The sequence below is a fragment of the Oncorhynchus masou genome, chromosome 12 (genome assembly GCF_036934945.1).
Source record: "Oncorhynchus masou masou isolate Uvic2021 chromosome 12, UVic_Omas_1.1, whole genome shotgun sequence".
NCBI lineage: Eukaryota > Metazoa > Chordata > Actinopteri > Salmoniformes > Salmonidae > Oncorhynchus > Oncorhynchus masou.
The window spans coordinates 87,372,988-87,392,065 of NC_088223.1; the positions used below are offsets into that span (position 1 = coordinate 87,372,988).

General features: G+C 44.4%; 1 protein-coding gene across 3 annotated transcripts in view; it reads left to right on the forward strand.

Annotated features, from left to right (window-relative positions):
- Nucleotides 1-19,078, forward strand: part of LOC135550996 (serine/threonine-protein phosphatase 2A 55 kDa regulatory subunit B beta isoform-like) — a 175,629-nt gene that overhangs the window by 140,497 nt on the left and 16,054 nt on the right. For 2 of the 3 annotated variants that reach the window (XM_064982343.1, XM_064982344.1), the window contains exons 2-4: nt 7,534-7,631; nt 10,540-10,705; nt 11,410-11,522. In XM_064982343.1, the coding sequence (XP_064838415.1) occupies nt 7,534-7,631; nt 10,540-10,705; nt 11,410-11,522 (377 nt within the window). Of the gene's footprint in view, nt 1-7,533; nt 7,632-10,539; nt 10,706-11,088; nt 11,162-11,409; nt 11,523-19,078 lie in introns of those variants that run through there. The other variant, XM_064982345.1, reaches the window with a different exon arrangement.

The window sequence follows — 19,078 nt, forward strand, 5'->3', positions numbered from 1 at the left end:
GTCTGTCTTGTTCCTGTCTATCCTGTCTGTCTATCCTGTCTGTCTCAAACCTGTCTGTCTTGTTCCTGTCTATCCTGTCTGTCTATCCTGTCTGTCTCAAACCTGTCTGTCTTGTTCCTGTCTATCATGTCTGTCTATCCTGTCTGTCTATCCTGTCTGTCTCAAACCTGTCTGTCTTGTTCCTGTCTATCCTGTCTGTCTATCCTGTCTGTCTATCCTGTCTGTCTCAAACCTGTCTGTCTTGTTCCTGTCTATCCTGTCTGTCTATCCTGTCTGTCTATCCTGTCTGTCTATCCTGTCTGTCTCAAACCTGTCTGTCTTGTTCCTGTCTATCCTGTCTGTCTATCCTGTCTGTCTATCCTGTCTGTCTCAAACCTGTCTGTCTTGTTCCTGTCTATCCTGTCTGTCTATCCTGTCTGTCTATCCTGTCTGTCTCAAACCTGTCTGTCTTGTTCCTGTCTATCCTGTCTGTCTATCCTGTCTGTCTCAAACCTGTCTGTCTTGTTCCTGTCTATCCTGTCTGTCTATCTGTCTTGTTCTGTCTATCATGTCTGTCTAATCCTGTCTGTCTCAAACCTGTCTGTCTTGTTCCTGTCTATCATGTCTGTCTATCCTGTCTGTCTCATCCTGTCTGTCTCAAACCTGTCTGTCTTGTTCTGTCTTGTTCTGTCTGTCTATCCTGTCTGTCTATCCTGTCTGTCTATCCTGTCTGTCTCAAACCTGTCTGTCTTGTTCCTGTCTATCCTGTTTGTCTATCCTGTCTGTCTATATCTGTCTGTCTCAAACCTGTCTGTCTTGTTCCTGTCTATCCTGTCTGTCTATCATGTCTGTCTATCCTGTCTGTCTATCCTGTCTGTCTCAAACCTGTCTGTCTTGTTCCTGTCTATCCTGTCTGTCTATCCTGTCTGTCTATCCTGTCCTGTCCCTGACTTTCAGGATATCCATACCGCTGACTGTACTGTACATCTCTCTCCATCACACTATATGCCTGCTTCTCAAATGCCACCCTGTTCCCTATATAAGGGCCCTATGGGCCCTGGTCAAAAGCAGTGCACTATATATATATATAGGAAATAGGGTGTCATTTGGTACACACGATAGGACAGCTGTACCTCACAGTGAGGGATAAGCAGCACACACACAGGCCTGAAGCGTTTGTCCTGTAATCAGGAGGACTCATGTCTCATGTCATGGTGCTAAGCTAACAATGGTACCACTTGGCATACAGACAGTCAGTTGCCCAAGTTGTGTCACAGGCATCACATAGGGGACTATTGTGTCCCGATCTAAAGGGCGTTCTTTCAGCCTGTCATTCCCAGCTCCTCTCTATGTCTTGTCTGTATTGGCACTTAGTGGTTGGTCTCTCAGCATCATACTCCCTGGCTCATTGGAACACAATAAGATAACACAAACACACGCAAACAAGAGCTATCTCAAATCAAAGCAAATCAAATGTTATTGGTCACATACACATAATTAGCAGATGTTATTGCGGGTGTAGCGAAATGCTTGTGTTCCTACCATAGCAGTAATATCTGCAGTAATATCTAACAATTCACAACAATACACACAAATCTAAAAGTAAAATAATGGAATTAAGAAATATATAAATATTAGGATGAGCAATGTAGGAGTGGCATTGACTAAATACAGTAGAATAGAATACAGTATATACATATGAGATGAGTAAAGAAGTATGTAAACATTATTAAAGTGTCTAGTGTTCCATTATTAAAGTGTCTAGTGATCCATTATTAAAGTGTCTAGTGTTCCATTATTAAAGTGTCTAGTGTTCCATTATTAAAGTGTCTAGTGATCCATTATTAAAGTGTCTAGTGTTCCATTATTAAAGTGACCAGTGTTCCATTATTAAAGTGTCTAGTGTTCCATTATTAAAGTGACTAGTGTTCCATTATTAAAGTGACCAGTGTTCCATTATGAAAGTGAACAGTGTTCCATTATGAAAGTGACTAGTGTTCCATTATTAAAGCGACTAGTATTCCATTATTAAAGTGACTAGTGATCCATTATTAAAGTGTCTAGTGTTCCATTATTAAAGTGAACAGTGTTCCATTATTAAAGTGACCAGTGTTCCATTATTAAAGTGACTAGTGTTCCATTATTAAAGTGACTAGTATTCCATTATTAAAGTGAACAGTGTTCCATTATGAAAGTGACCAGTGTTCCATTATGAAAGTGACTAGTGTTCCATTATTAAAGTGACCAGTGTTCCATTATTAAAGTGACTAGTGTTCCATTATTAAAGTGTCTAGTGTTCCATTATTAAAGTGACTAGTATTCCATTATTAAAGTGTCTAGTGTTCCATTATTAAAGTGTCTAGTGTTCCATTATTAAAGTGACTAGTATTCCATTATTAAAGTGACTAGTGTTCCATTATTAAAGTGACCGGTGACCTCAGAGACACACATCCTGCTTTTACCATCGTCGACACAGACTATTTCTCCAGTCTGGTTTACAAGAGGAGGTGGTGGGGATTGTGTCTGGCTCACTTGGTCACAGATGTATTAACCTCAGTGGTGTTTAAGGAGAAGTTTACCCAAAATCCAGAAACTCCCAATTGATTCCATACATTGAAACTACTTCAGCGAAGGTTGCCCTCTCTCCCTCCCTCTCCCTGGAGGTCAGAACTGAGACAGCTGCAAACACGGGTCACGTTGGTGGATCCAGGCCTCGCTCTGCTCCATTGTCAGTGAATGTATGAGTCACAAATCCGCAAACTGTGGACCAATTCATTGTTTTATTTGAAAGCGTACGATTGAGAGAGCTATTTTTGTGTTCTTTTCCACCTGAAATATTTGCAATTATTTTCTATCGTTATTTTATGTAGCCGGCTGCCACAGCAGCGGAGACGTGTAACAACTGTGCATGAGCACGTGCACCCTCGTGAAGGACAAACCCTGCTACAAAGAAATGTTGCAATATGCCCTTATATGGGGCTTGATGTCACAGATTCCAGTATTGTTTGGGGGAGAAGTAGTGAGGTTTACAAAGCATGCTCATGACCCAGACTGACCAGGTGAATCCAGGTGAAAACTATGATCCCTTATTGATGTCAATTGTTAAATCCATTTCAATCAGTGTAGATGAAGGGGAGGAGACAGGTTAAAGAAGGATTGTTAAGTCTTAAGACAACTGAGACATGGATTGTCTCTGTCTGCCATTCAGAGGGCAAGAGATGTAAGTGCCTTTGAACGGGGTATGGGAGTAGGTGCCAGGTGCACCGGTTTGAGTGTGTCAGGAACTGCAAGGCTGCTGAGGTTTTCACGCTCACAATTTAATCCATTTTAAATTCAGGCTTTAACACAACAAAGAGTGTGAAAAGCCCAGGGGTGTAAATACCTTCTGAAGCACTGTATGAATGTAAGTGGAAGGGGAGGGGAGTATAGTGTATATGAATATGAAGCAGTAGCAAGAGAAGATGCAGTCTGCTGATGCCAATTCAAAGCCCAAGAACCAAGTCCTCCTCATTCAGCCCCTGCTCGTTTAGGAGGAGGTCGTCATGGGAACCTTAAATCTCCTACACAAGCAGACAACATGGAGGTGCACTAGGGTAAACGTATAACAACCCAGCCTTCCCTCTCTTTCACTCCCACTATCTTTCACTCTCCCTCCCTCTCTTTCACTCTCTGTTTCTCTCTCTTTCACTCTGTTTGTCTCTATCTCTCTCTCTCTCTCTCTCTTTTAAAAACACAAAGCACATCTATATATTTTCCTTCCATCACCTCTCTCTTTCTGCTCCTGGAAAAAAACATAATTATTTAAAAGCCTTGTTTGTTTTAATGTTAATTATTTTAATCAGGACCAAGCTTTGCCGGTTTAGCACTCTGTTAGCGTGTTTTCTGTGTGTGTGTGTGTGTGTGCATGTGCGGGCGTGTGTGTGTTGTGTGCGTGCGTGCGTGCGTGTGCGTGCGTGCGTGCGTGTGCGTGCGAGCGAGGGACTAGTCTCTTCAGGTCTAAAGAGACGCTGGAACAATACAATTAAACCTGCAAATGAGAGGTCGCTCCACACAGCTCACTAGACAGAGTGTGTACCGTTATCTCTGAGAGGATTGCATAGCAACAGTGTAGCCAGGCAGGCACAGACTCTAAAATAGTCTGCTAGAGGAAGACCAGGGAAGATGTGTCAAAGGCAGGAATCGATCGAACCACAATCTGCTTGAGGGAAAACTCACCATCGACTCGTTTTGTTTTTCATCGAAAATAACAACTTCCATCCATTCGAGGCATGTCAGTTGGATTCTCTTAACCTCACAATGCCAGAACGAGATATTCTACGTGATACATCTCAGTTCTGGATGTCCTGACCTCAATCACTGTTTTGGTACGTTCAGTCCACAGATCATGAGGGGTAGCTACCTGTGTGGAGTTATTTTGGTTGTGTGTGACGTGGGCAGACGGGAAACTACAGGGTTAGATGAGGAGACAGAGGATGTTAATTGATAGATTGGGTGTTGGGGGTGAGGAGGGTTATGCATAGTAGACACACAGCTCACACATCTCCTCTGCTGGCTGTTATAGCAGAGGTTACCGCTGCAGCATACACCAACACCCAGCAGCACATACACTCATATACACAGCAAGAAAGGCTCTTTGTCTTCTTGGAGGTTGGTAAATTACACATTGAGTCAAGAGAGGGGCGGGGACTCTTGAGAGGCTGTTAATGTGAACAGTGACTTGTGGTGGTATTGATATGGCAGCAGGTTGTTTAGACAGACAGACAGACAGACAGACAGACAGACAGACAGACAGACAGACAGACAGACAGACAGACAGACAGACAGACAGACAAGGAAGAGCATCTGCCCCTAAATTCCTCCGTAGTGTCGCAGCTCATCGACGCTCCCTGGTGAGGGGTTGCCTTAATTAAACATCCCAGATTATCCTACTTTCCTGTGTGGTTTAGATAGTCCTCTAATTTCCTCTGTGGGTTTAGATAGTCCTCTAATTTCCTCTGTGGGTTTAGATAGTCCTCTACTTTCCTCTGTGGTTTAGATAGTCCTCTACTTTCCTCTGTGGGTTTAGATAGTCCTCTACTTTCCTCTGTGGTTTAGATAGTCCTCTACTTTCCTCTGTGGGTTTAGATAGTCCTCTACTTTCCTCTGTGGGTTTAGATAGTCCTCTACACTCCTCTGTGGGTTTAGATAGTCCTCTACTTTCCTATGTGGTTTAGATAGTCCTCTACTTTCCTCTGTGGGTTTAGATAGTCCTCTACTTTCCTCTGTGGTTTAGATAGTCCTCTACTTTCCTCTGTGGGTTTAGATAGTCTTCTACTTTCCTCTGTGGTTTAGATAGTCCTCTACTTTCCTCTGTGGTTTAGATAGTCTTCTACTTTCCTCTGTGGTTTAGATAGTCCTCTACTTTCCTCTGTGGGTTTAGATAGTCCTCTACTTTCCTCTGTGGGTTTAGATAGTCCTCTACTTTCCTCTGTGGGTTTAGATAGTCCTCTACTTTCCTCTGTGGTTTAGATAGTCCTCTACTTTCCTCTGTGGTTTAGATAGTCCTCTACTTTCCTCTGTGGGTTTAGATAGTCCTCTACTTTCCTCTGTGGTTTAGATAGTCCTCTACTTTCCTCTGTGGCTGTGTGGTTTAGATAGTCCTCTACTTTCCTCTGTGGTTTAGATAGTCCTCTACTTTCCTCTGTGGGTTTAGATAGTCCTCTACTTTCCTCTGTGGTTTAGATAGTCCTCTACTTTCCTCTGTGGGTTTAGATAGTCCTCTACTTTCCTCTGTGGGTTTAGATAGTATTCTACTTTCCTCTGTGGTTTAGATAGTCCTCTACTTTCCTCTGTGGTTTAGATAGTCCTCTACTTTCCTCTGTGGTTTAGATAGTCCTCTACTTTCCTCTGTGGTTTAGATAGTCCTCTACTTTCCTCTGTGGTTTAGATAGTCCTCTACTTTCCTCTGTGGTTTAGATAGTCCTCTACTTTCCTCTGTGGGTTTAGATAGTATTCTACTTTCCTCTGTGGTTTAGATAGTATTCTACTTTCCTCTGTGGTTTAGATAGTCCTCTACTTTCCTCTGTGGTTTAGATAGTCCTCTACTTTCCTCTGTGGTTTAGATAGTCCTCTACTTTCCTCTGTGGTTTAGATAGTCCTCTACTTTCCTCTGTGGGTTTAGATAGTATTCTACTTTCCTCTGTGGGTTTATATAGTATTCTACTTTCCTCTGTGGGTTTAGATAGTATTCTACTTTCCTCTGTGGGTTTAGATAGTATTCTACTTTCCTCTGTGGTTTAGATAGTCCTCTACTTTTCTCTGTGGGTTTAGATAGTCCTCTACTTTCCTCTGTGGTTTAGATAGTATTCTACTTTCCTCTGTGGGTTTAGATAGTCCTCTACTTTCCTCTGTGGGTTTAGATAGTATTCTACTTTCCTCTGTGGTTTAGATAGGCCTCTACTTTCCTCTTTGGGTTTAGATAGTATTCTACTTTCCTCTGTGGTTTAGATAGTCCTCTACTTTCCTCTGTGGTTTAGATAGTCCTCTACTTTCCTCTGTGGTTTAGATAGTCCTCTACTTTCCTCTGTGGGTTTAGATAGTATTCTACTTTCCTCTGTGGTTTAGATAGTATTCTACTTTCCTCTGTGGTTTAGATAGTATTCTACTTTCCTCTGTGGGTTTAGATAGTATTCTACTTTCCTCTGTGGGTTTAGATAGTATTCTACTTTCCTCTGTGGGTTTAGATAGTACTCTACTTTCCTCTGTGGTTTAGATAGTCCTCTACTTTCCTCTGTGGTTTAGATAGTCCTCTACTTTTCTCTGTGGGTTTAGATAGTATTCTAGATAGTATGCCCCCGAGTGTGTCACTGTCAACCACAGAATGGAGTGCCCCCGAGTGTGTCACTGTCAACCACAGAATGGAGTGCCCCCGAGTGTGCGACGTATGGAAGCAAAGATGTCATTTGTATCTGATCTCATGCGATTGAGTTGCGGCAACCTATTGTGAACGCTTCCCTGCCACAGGGGGAAGCAGCAGGCTATCTCTGTGTGTAATTCTCCATGTTCACCATTCCATGTTGTTGTAGAGATCTGATGTGTGTCTGGGAGATGTGTGGGAGGGTTTTGCATATGAATGGGTTGGTGACAAACAGTGGGGGGCAAGCGGGGTGCGAGAGGGTGGTAGTATTGTGAAGACTGCAGGTTGTTGTAGTGCTGGTCCAGGCCTTTCATCAGCCCTGAGGTAGGCTAGCAGCACACAGAATTGATTCGATCCATGGACATGCTATCTGAGCATTCCTTTCTGCTCGGGAGAGAGCAGGTCTTCAAAGACTTGAGGACCACGTGAAAGTAGACCTTTTCACTCCACTCTGCGTCTTTCCCTACCTATTTCAAGTCATTAACCACTTCACTTTCACATAGTTGGGTTTTGAATGTAGATTTCACGGTTGTCAATGAGATGAAGGAAACAGAACATGACTCTTTCAGGCATATAGTAGGTTGGTAAGGTACTTTACTGTCGTATTGTTTATCTCAGTGAGGTAACGTGTTGTTGTCCGTTTGTGTTTCCTGTTCCAGCTGACATCATATCCACGGTTGAGTTCAACCCGACTGGAGAGCTGCTGGCGACCGGGGACAAGGGAGGGAGAGTTGTGGTGTTTCAGAGAGAACAGGAGGTAAGACCAGCCAAGACTCCGTACTCATCATGTCACATCACATCCTGTTTTTCTACGAGTCACTAACTCAGCAGTCTCCAACCCTGTTCCTGGAGAGCTACCATCCTGTAGGTTTTCACTCCAACCCTGTTCCTGGAGAGCTACCATCCTGTAGATTTTCACTCCAACCCTGTTCCTAGAGAGCTACCCTCCTGTAGGTTTTCACTCCAACCCTGTTCCTGGAGAGCTACCCTCCTGTAGGTTTTCACTCCCTGGGTTACTGTGTAGTAGTAGTGGTGTTGAAAGGCTGTGGATGTTTATTCAGTGGTTGTAGGATGTATTATGGAGAGATTACAGTTGATTCTGGGAGGCCTATAGCATTTCCTGTGGAAGCTGGATTGAAGGACTAGACAGTGTCTGAATCTTCTGTCTCACTGTGGTGAAAATATGAATGTCAGGGACTGACTGACTGAATCCCCCTTTCAGGGACTGACTGACTGAATCCCCCTGTCAGGGACTGACTGATTGACTGAATCCCCCTTTCAGGGACTGACTGACTGAATCCCCCTTTCAGGGACTGACTGACTGAATCCCCCTTTCAGGGACTGACTGACTGAATCCCCCTTTCAGGGACTGACTGACTGAATCCCCCTGTCAGGGACTGACTGACTGAATCCCCCTTTCAGGGACTGATTGACTGAATCCCACTTCCAGGGACTGACTGACTGAATCCCCTTTCAGGGACTGATTGACTGAATCCCACTTCCAGGGACTGACTGACTGACTGAATCCCCCTGTCAGGGACTGATTGACTGAATCCCACTTCCAGGGACTGACTGACTGACTGAATCCCCCTGTCAGGGACTGATTGACTGAATCCCCCTGTCAGGGACTGACTGACTGAATCCCCCTTTCAGGGACTGACTGACTGAATCCCCCTTTCAGGGACTGACTGACTGAATCCCCCTTCCAGGGACTGACTGACTGAATCCCACTTCCAGGGACTGACTGACTGAATCCCACTTCCAGGGACTGACTGACTGAATCCACCTTTCAGGGACTGACTGACTGAATGACTGACTGAATCCCCCTCTTCCAGGGACTGACTGACTGAATCCCCCTTTCAGGGACTGACTGACTGAATCCCCCTGTCAGGGACTGATTGACTGAATCCCCCTTTCAGGGACTGACTGACTGAATCCCCCTTTCAGGGACTGACTGACTGAATCCCCCTGTCAGGGACTGACTGACTGAATCCCCCTTTCAGGGACTGACTGACTGAATCCCCCTTCCAGGGACTGACTGACTGAATCCCCCTTTCAGGGACTGACTGACTGAATCCCACTTCCAGGGACTGACTGACTGAATCCCACTTCCAGGGACTGACTGACTGAATCCCCCTTTCAGGGACTGACTGACTGAATCCCACTTCCAGGGACTGACTGACTGAATCCCCCTTGTCAGGGACTGACTGACTGAATCCCCCTTTCAGGGACTGACTGACTGAATCCCCCTTCAGGGACTGACTGACTGAATCCCCCTTTCAGGGACTGACTGACTGAATCCCCTTCCAGGGACTGACTGACTGAATCCCACTTTCAGGGGACTGACTGACTGAATCCCCCTTCAGGGACTGACTGACTGAATCCCCCTTCCAGGGGACTGACTGACTGAATGACCCCCTTCAGGGACTGACTGACTGAATCCCCCTTCCAGGGACTGACTGACTGAATCCCCTTCCAGGGACTGACTTGACTGAATCCCCTTCCAGGGACTGACTGACTGACTGAATCCCCCTTTCAGGGACTGACTGACTGAATCCCACTTCCAGGGACTGACTGACTGAATCCCACTTCCAGGGACTGACTGACTGAATCCCACTTCCAGGGACTGACTGACTGAATCCCACTTCCAGGGACTGACTGACTGAATCCCACTTCCAGGGACTGACTGACTGAATCCCACTTCCAGGGACTGACTGACTGAATCCCACTTTCTTCCTCTTCCTCCTTTCCCTTATTTTTCTTGCCGGCTGATTTCAAAGCGCTCCATAGTATCCACTAATCCCCACACCAGAGGCGCTCCCGTCTCTCGTCTCCCCCCTCCTTTCCCCCTTCCCTTGTCTTTACCCCCGCAGAAGGCAAATCTGTTTCCATTAATCCCCCCCCCCCCTCCTGTTTGGTCATCTGATTTGGCTCTATTGATTCTGAAGCTTCCTGAGGTGAGACCTGACCTGCCGTGTTGGCTGAGCTGAAGCTAGGTTGCTGGGTTCCCATTGAGTTATCTCTGCCACCCTGACTACACATCTTGACAACCTTACAATAGATTTAACCCGCTTTTGCCTGAGTTCTTGAATGTCTACCATGTGGAGGCAAAATGGCTGCACTATGTCAGCGGTTATGTCAACCCGTACGATACGGTGACTGGTCCACGTACTACAGTCCCCATGCTTTGTTGGTTCCTGGGGTTTTGACAGCCCCCTCCTGTATGTATGCTTGATATAGAAAGCAGAAACCAGGCCATCGACACATTTGCTGCTGTGCAAGTCTTGGGTTGCTGTTTCCTAAATGTTGCCTATTCATTGCAAATAGGACGATCCCCACTCTCTGTATCCTCTCCTGAATCCTCACGCTGAAACACTGGCCTATCAAATAAATCTAATCAAATTGTATTAGTCACATACAGTTTACAGCAGGTATAAAATGTGCAACAAAACGTACTAGCTCCCTCAACAATGCAGTACATTAGTCAATAACAATACTAACAATGAAATAGTAAAACATAACAAGTAGTAGTAATAATGGATTGGATGTACATTGTTTTTACAAACATAAAGTGGGTAGTGACTATGTCATGCAGTGTATGTCTTAATAGCTGAATAATAGCAGAACATCTTCCACAAAGTCAACCATACTTGTTGTTGTTTCAGAGTAAGAACCAACCCCACAGGAGAGGGGAGTATAATGTTTACAGCACCTTCCAGAGCCACGAGCCTGAGTTCGACTACCTGAAGAGCCTGGAGATTGAGGAGAAGATCAACAAGATACGCTGGCTGCCTCAACAGAACGCTGCCTACTTCCTCCTCTCCACCAATGGTGAGCCACTTCCTCCTCTCCACCAATGGCAAGCCACACTGCTAGTCCTAGTGAAATCTAGGAAGGAACAGGTGTTATGTGAGCAGAGCCGTGCCTATTCGTTCTAAAATACTCACACTATATTTTGGTTGCATGTTGGTGGCGCACCTTCTACTCCTGCTTGTTCTAGTGACATCAGCATATCTAACTGCTCACGAGACCAGTCGATGTTAATGTTTGTTAATGGTTCCAATACCGCCATTACATTATTTATTGTATTGTAAGGCCCATTGATGTTAGCCAAGCAGCTGTTTTATGTTGAGTTAAGTGCCACCAGAGACAGGAAGTGACCTTTACAATACGCAGTAGCTTTCCTTTCGCCTTTCAGTAAATGTATTTGACGGGGAACTTGAATCAGCACACTGACTCCTGGACATCAGTGGAACAAGCTAAGCTGGCATCAGGAACTTTGATCAGGTTAATTGGAGGCTGATATATTTCTTATCTATTTATGTCATGCCAAACCTCAGCAGTGGCCTGCTTCCAATACTGTAGCAGCACAGCAGACTACTGAGTCCCCCTCCTCTCCTTAGTACAGCCAGCCAGCCAGGCCATCACACCTTTCCTTTAGCCAATCCCAAGCCTGCTGTTACTCATCCCTCTCTCCCCTCCTCCACCCCTCGCTCCCCTCCTTCCTCCTCCTCCTCCTCCTCTCCTCCCTGCAGATAAAACAGTGAAGCTGTGGAAGGTCAGTGAGCGGGACAAGAGACCGGAGGGCTACAACCTGAAGGACGAGGAAGGGAGGATCCGAGACCCCACCACCATCACCGCCCTGCGGGTAAGATGCCAACCCTTCCCCCGCCACAGTGTCACCACAGCTTGCCCGGTCATCTCTGTGCCCACATTTGCAGTGCTACATACAGAATTTGAATGTGTCTGTTTTCCTTCCTCTGGCAACCTGTGACATTATCGCTCCCCATGGCAGCTTAAGCCTCCATCTCTCCCAGTGCCACGAGAGATTCAAGAAACTGGCCTGGTTTCAGATCTTGCCAAATGCACGTGTCTGTCAGTGTGGGGGTGGGGAGGGGATTGTCCGGTTCTTAGATGGGGGTGTGACACCAGGCACCCATGCTGCTGACCACACATTAGCCAGGTCCTGGGGTGACCCATCTGTCTACACCAGCTTGTACCCAGGGGTCAGCATGGGGTCAAATATAGGTCTGGGCGATATATCAAATACATTTGATTAATTCAAATGTATGTTTTTACGTGATATTCCAAATACCTGTTTTGCAGAATCAAGGTTTTTTGTATTTTTTTGTTTTTATGAGCGTCCTCTTGTTCTCATTGTTTTTTTGGTCTCGTCTCGTTCACTCCTTCTGTGCTATGCACCTTCCTATTTACACCAGAGATGTGTATGTAATGATGATGCTAATGTCTCCACCCTAACAATGGGAGTCGTTGTGCCAAAGGCGGGAAGGCAGGCGACAAGCTTAGGTTCAAAATAAGCGCATAGAAATGCATTGGGCTTATTTTGGACAGATTTTGGTGAGAATGAAACCTCTGGCTTTGTGTCATTCCCCCTACCACTCACAACAACACTTTTTTTCACTTTTTCCTCTCTGACAAACGGTTTCAACTCACTATTTGCATTTGAGGTTTGGTCCGACAGAATGGGTCATATGGGCACCAAAACACATGGAGACATTATTTTACTGTACTAGAGAAGTTAACCTTTCAAACCATACCCTGTTTATGTTTCAACTCCTCACATTTCGAGCAGAGCAGACACTACTAAAATGGATGTACCAATTGTAGTCAGGAAGCAGGTGCAGAAGGTTAGTTTAATAGTAAGAAGCATGAAGATAAACAAAACAGGAGAAGCGTACAGAACGTAAATAAAATCAATACTGTCTAATGACTGAGGCTACTGAGGGCTAAGTAAAGGGAGAGTAATCAAGGTGATGATGAGGTCCAGGTGTGCATAATGATGGGGAGCAGGTGTGCGTAATGATGGGGACCAGGTGTGCGTAATGATGGGGAGCAGGTGTGCGTAATGATGGGGACCAGGTGTGCGGAATGATGGGGACCAGGTGTGCAGAATGATGGGGACCAGGTGTGCGTAATGACGGGGACCAGGTGTGCGTAATGATGGGGACCAGGTGTGCGTCATGATGGGGACCAGGTGTGCGTAATGATGGGGACCAGGTGTGCGTAATGATGGGGACCAGGTGCACATAATAATGATTGCCAGGACCGGTGGTTAGTAGACCGGTGACGTCGAACGCCGGGGTCCCGGGAGTAGGCGTGACGCCAATGAATATTAATTTTTTTTAATTAATTTTTTTACCTTTATTTAACCAGGCAAGTCAGTTAAGAACAAATTATTATTTTCAATGACAGCCTGGGAACAGTGGGTTAACTGCTATAATGACAATTACAACAATACTGAATGAACACTTATTTTAACTTAATATAATACATCAATAGAAATCGATTTAGCCTCAAATAAATAATGAAACATATTCAATTTGGTTTAAAAAATACAAAAACAATGTGTTGGAGAAGAAAGTAAAAGAGCAATATGTGCCATATAAGAAAGCTAACATTTAAGTTCCTTGCTCAGAACATGAGAAAATATGAAAGCTGGTGGTTCCTTTTAACATGAGTCTTCAATGTTCCAAGGTAAGAGGTTTTAGGTTGGTGCCTACCATCGCTCAGTCAGAATGCTCTATCAAATATCAAATCATAGACTTAATTATAACAAAATAACACAGAAATACGAGCCTTTGGTCATTAATATGGTCGAATCCGTAACTATCATTTTGAAAACAAAACGTTTATTATTATCGTATATTAGGCTGCCCAAACTGTTACATATACCCTGACTCTGCGTGCAATGAACGCAAGAGAAGTGACACAATTTCACCTGGTTAATTTGCCTGCTAACCTGGATTTCTTTTAGCTAAATATGCAGGTTTAAAAATATATACTTCTGTGTATTGATTTTAAGAAAGGCATTGATGTTTATGGTTAGGTACACGTTGGAGCAACGACAGTCCTTTTTCGCGAATGCGCACCGCATCGATTATATGCAACACAGGACACGCTAGATAAACTAGTAATATCTTCAACCATGTGTAGTTAACTAGTGATTATGATTGATTGATTGAGTGTTTTTTATAAGATAAGTTTAATGCTAGCTAGCAACTTACCTTGGCTTCTTATTGCATTCGCATAACAGGCGGGCTCCTCGTAGAGTGCAATGAGAGGCAGGTGGTTAGAGCGTTGGACTAGTTAACTGAAAGGTTGCAAGATTGAATCCCAGAGCTGACAAGGTGAAAATATGTTGTTCTGCCCCTGAACAAGGCAGTTAACCCACCGTTCCTCGGCCGTCATTGAAAATAAGAATGTGTTCTTAGCTGACTTGCCTACTTAAATAAAGGTTAAATAAAGGTTAAATAAAGGTTAAATAAAGATTAAATAAAGGTGTAAAAAATAAAAAATAAACGGCTTAAATCAGTGTCCAAAAATACAGATTTCCGATTGTTATGAAAACTTGAAATCGTCCCTAATTAATCGGCCATTCTGGTTAATCAAACGACCTCTAGTTTAGTGTGTGTTTAATAAATGTGCAATAACCATAAACCAATTATATAAGAAATTGGCAACTCGTTCTCATTCTCAGGTAGGCCACTTGATTTCAACATCTGAACAACGTGGACAGGCTAGCTGTTCAAACAGTGGGAGACGGACAGGCTAGCATGCTGTTCAAACAGTGGGAGACGGACAGGCTAGCATGCTGTTCAAACAGTGGGAGACGGACAGGCTAGCATGCTGTTCAAACAGTGGGAGACGGACAGGCTAGCTGTTCAAACAGTGGGAGACGGACAGGCTAGCATGCTGTTCAAACAGTGGGAGACGGACAGGCTAGCATGCTGTTCAAACAGTGGGAGACGGACAGGCTAGCATGCTGTTCAAACAGTGGGAGACGGACAGGCTAGCATGCTGTTCAAACAGTGGGAGACGGACAGGCTAGCTGTTCAAACAGTGGGAGACGGACAGGCTAGCTGTTCAAACAGTGGGAGACGGACAGGCTAGCATGCTGTTCAAACAGTGGGAGACGGACAGGCTAGCTGTTCAAACAGTGGGAGACGGACAGGCTAGCATGCTGTTCAAACAGTGGGAGACGGACAGGCTAGCTGTTCAAACAGTGGGAGACGGACAGGCTAGCTGTTCAAACAGTGGGAGACGGACAGGCTAGCATGCTGTTCAAACAGTGGGAGACGGACAGGCGGGTGCGTTCATAACAATGTGCCTTGTTAACTGAATTCACAGCTTGTGAAATTATACCTGGATCCAAATTGGCTAAACTTGAAATAAATAAATGAGTGAACTACACACTAGCACGTGAACTTGTGCTTGAGAGATTGTTTGTGAGACCAGTGTTGATTTTCTATAATGCCTGCTACATTATCAGTGATTATTCATGGTTCTGGTTATATTTATAACAAAAAGGGCATTTTTATAGACCGACCTGAAAGCCAGATCAGTGATTATTGCAAAAACAGCAGGTTAAACTATTTTTGATAGATTAATTAAATGATTAGTGGGTTTTATGGTTGTGTAAGGCTCAAATTCAGCCTAGGTATCATTACACAAACTCTGAATTCATTAGGTTATTGCTGACTGTTTTAAATGCTGTATATTTTAACTTAAAATTTTACAACAAAGCTTATTTAGAAAAAAAACATTTTTTTAAATCTAGATATATATAGTGAAATATGTGTTTTCAGCCCTACTCAAATATCAGCCCCGTCTCCATGGAAACACAGACTGCCGGATGTTAGTTACATGTTCATATCAGCTCTAACGGCAGCTTTCAGATGATAAGACCATGATACCATACAGGTTATATCTGGAGCTTGTTGTCTGTTCTTTATACACCCAAAATACACATTTTCATCATCCTTGTGATACGTGAAAGAACAACCCAGAACAAACATCCTCTCCCTTTTCTTCACCACTCTCTTATAGATAAGAAAAAAAGATAGTGAAATTGACACATTTTCCTTTGTTCAAGAGCTCATAGTCCTCAGTCCTCCTCAGTAAATATAAGATTGATTTAGAAAAGTGAGCTGTGCAGGAACTATATCAATATTTGGACCCCTGGCTCGCCCCAATCATCCTTATCTCTTCATGCTCTGATTTTCCACTCTGGACCCAAATTGACCCTTACACAACACAGCCTTAGGAAACACATGATGCCTGAGAGATGGGATTGTGAAACCTAATGGAATGGGAACAAGCTGGTGGGAGGGACAGTGTTCCAGGTCTGCTCAGTTAGAGACTCCCAGGTTCACAGATGATTGGGACTCCTGGCTGTCAGTCATTCTGAGAGATAACATGATGTCACCATTCAGAGAGGATGCAGAATTCACTGTCAGTCTGTCCCATTTCCCTGGCCTGTAGGGGACCTTACTGACTACACTTAACCCTAAGTGACCCCAATACGGGATCAATGTTATTGAAAATGTCCACAGTGAATCCTCTTCCTCAGAACCACTGTGGGTTTAGGGTGAGACGGTACACTTGAATGAGGATTTACTATCAATTTGGTTTGAGGGAAGAGGGGATACCTAATCAGTTGACCAACTGAATGCCTTCAACTGAAATGTGTCTTCCGCATTTAACCCAACCCCTCTGAATCAGAGAGGTGTGGGGGGCTGCCTTAATCGACATCTATATTTTCAGCACCCGGGGAACAGTGGGTTAACTGTCTTGCACAGGGGCAGAACGACAGATTTTCATCTTGTCATGTCGGGGATTTGATCTAGCAACCTTTTGGTTAGTGGCCCAACGCTCTAACCACTAGGAAACCTGCCACTGGGTTTGCTATGCGTCTCCTATCCAATCTCAAGTGAACATATCACCCGCTTGGATTGATTCACGTCCAGTTCTTTCTAATGAGTAATAATTGTAGACGGAAGCAGTTCCTCTCAGCGCTGGCTGCTTCATCTGACGAACAGACATTGAGTTAATGACCCCAGCAGTCTCTGCAGCATGCTCCTCCTCCACCTCCGCTGTGTGATGTTGTGACCCTCGTGCTGAGAGACACTCATCATGCTAGCAGACTCATATCTGATAAGCACATCGGCCGTGCTGTGCCAGGCTGGGCCCTGCCTGTGTGTGTGTGTGTGTGGGGGGGGGGGGGGCGTTGACAGATGGTTTGTGATCCCTATCAGACAGATACCCAATAATGGTCAGCCAAGCATTCGCCTCGCAGTGAGTGTACATCAGTGAACATGTCCCACTCCCCCTCTCTGTCACAATATATCATATATCAGTGAACATGTCCCACTCCCCCTCTCTGTCACAAGATATCATATATCAGTGGACATGTCCCACTCCCTCTCTGTCACAAGATATCATATATCAGTGGACATGTCCCACTCCCTCTCTGTCACAAGATATCATATATCAGTGGACATGTCCCACTCCCTCTCTGTCACAAGATATCATATATCAGTGGACATGTCCCACTCCCTCTCTGTCACAAGATATCATATATCAGTGGACATGTCCCACTCCCTCTCTGTCACAAGATATCATATATCAGTGGACATGTCCCACTCCCTCTCTGTCACAAGATATCATATATCAGTGGACATGTCCCACTCCCTCTCTGTCACAAGATATCATATATCAGTGGACATGTCCCACTCCCTCTCTGTCACAAGATATCATATATCAGTGGACATGTCCCACTCCCTCTCTGTCACAAGATATCATATATCAGTGGACATGTCCCACTCCCCCTCTGTCACAAGATATCATACATCAGTGGACATGTCCCACTCCCTCTCTGTCACAAGATATCATATATCAGTGGACATGTCCCACTCCCCCTCTCTGTCAGAAGATATCACTCTCCTCTCTCCCTCTCCACTTCCTTCCCTCTCTCTCTGTCTCTCTCTCTCTCTCTCTCTCTCTCTCTATCTCTGTCTGTTTATGTCTCTATCTGTCTCTCTCTGTTTCTCTCTCTGTCGCTATCTGTCTCTGTTTCTCTCTCTGTCTCTGTCTCTCGCCCTGTTTCTCTCTCTGTCTCTATCTGTCTGTTTCTCTCTCTCCCTGTTTCTCTCTCTCTATATATATGTCTCTGTCTCTCTTGCTGTCTCTCTCCCATTTTCTCTCTCTCCCTGTCTCTCTCTGTATCTGTCTCTCTGTCTCTCTCTCTCTCTCTCTCTCCCTGTTTCTCTCTCTGTCTCTGTCTCTCTTTATCTCTCTCCCTGTTTCTCTCTCTGTTTCTCTCTGTCTTTATCTGTCTCTGTCTCTCTCTATATCTATCTGTCTCTCTTGCTGTCCCTCTCCCTGTTTCTCTCTCTGTCTCTATCTGTCTGTCTCTCTGGTTCTCTCTCTGTCTCTCTTCCTGTTTCGCTCTTTCTCTCTCCCTGTTTCTCTCTCTGTCTCTATCTGTATCTGTCTCTGTCTCTCTCTCTCTCCCTGTTTCTCTCTCTGTCTCTATCTGTATCTGTTTCTGTCTCTCTATGTCTATCTCTGCCTCTATCTGTCTCTCTCTCTGTATCTCTGTCTGTCTCTCTCTTTCTCTCTGTGTCTCTCTCTCTATCTGTCTCTGTCTCTCTCGCTGTCTCTCTCCCTGTTTCTCTCTCTCAATTCAAGGGCTTTATTGGCATGGGAAACATGTGTTAACATTGCCAAAGCAAGTAAGGTAGATAATATATAAAGTGAATATATAAAGTGAAATGAACAATAAAAATTAACAGTAAACATCACACATACAGATGTTTCAAAACAATTACAAATGTCATATTATATATATATACAGTGTTTTTACAATGTACAAATGGTAAAGGACACAAGATAAAATAAATTAGCATAGATATGGGTTGTATTTACAATGGTGCGTGTTCTTCACTGGTTGCCCTTTTCTCATGGCAACAGGTCACAAATCTTGCTGCTCTGATGGCACACTGTGGAATTTCACCCAGTAGATATGGGAGTTTTTCAAAATTGGATTTGTTTTTCGAATTCTTTGTGGATCTGTGTAATCTGAGGGAAATATGTCTCTCTAATATGGTCATACATTGGGCAGGAGGTTAGGAAGTGCAGCTCAGTTTCCACCTCATTTTGTGGGCAGTGAGCACATAGCCTGTCTTCTCATGAGAGCCATGTCTGCCTACGGCGGCCTTTCTCAATAGCAAGGCTATGCTCACTGAGTCTGTACATAGTCATAGCTTTCCTTAAGTTTGGGTCAGTCACAGTGGTCAGGTAATCTGCCGCAGTGTACTCTCTGTGTAGGGCCAAATAGCATTCTAGTTTGCTCTGGTTTTTTGTTAATTCTTTCCAATGTGTCAAGTAATTTTTGTTTTCTCA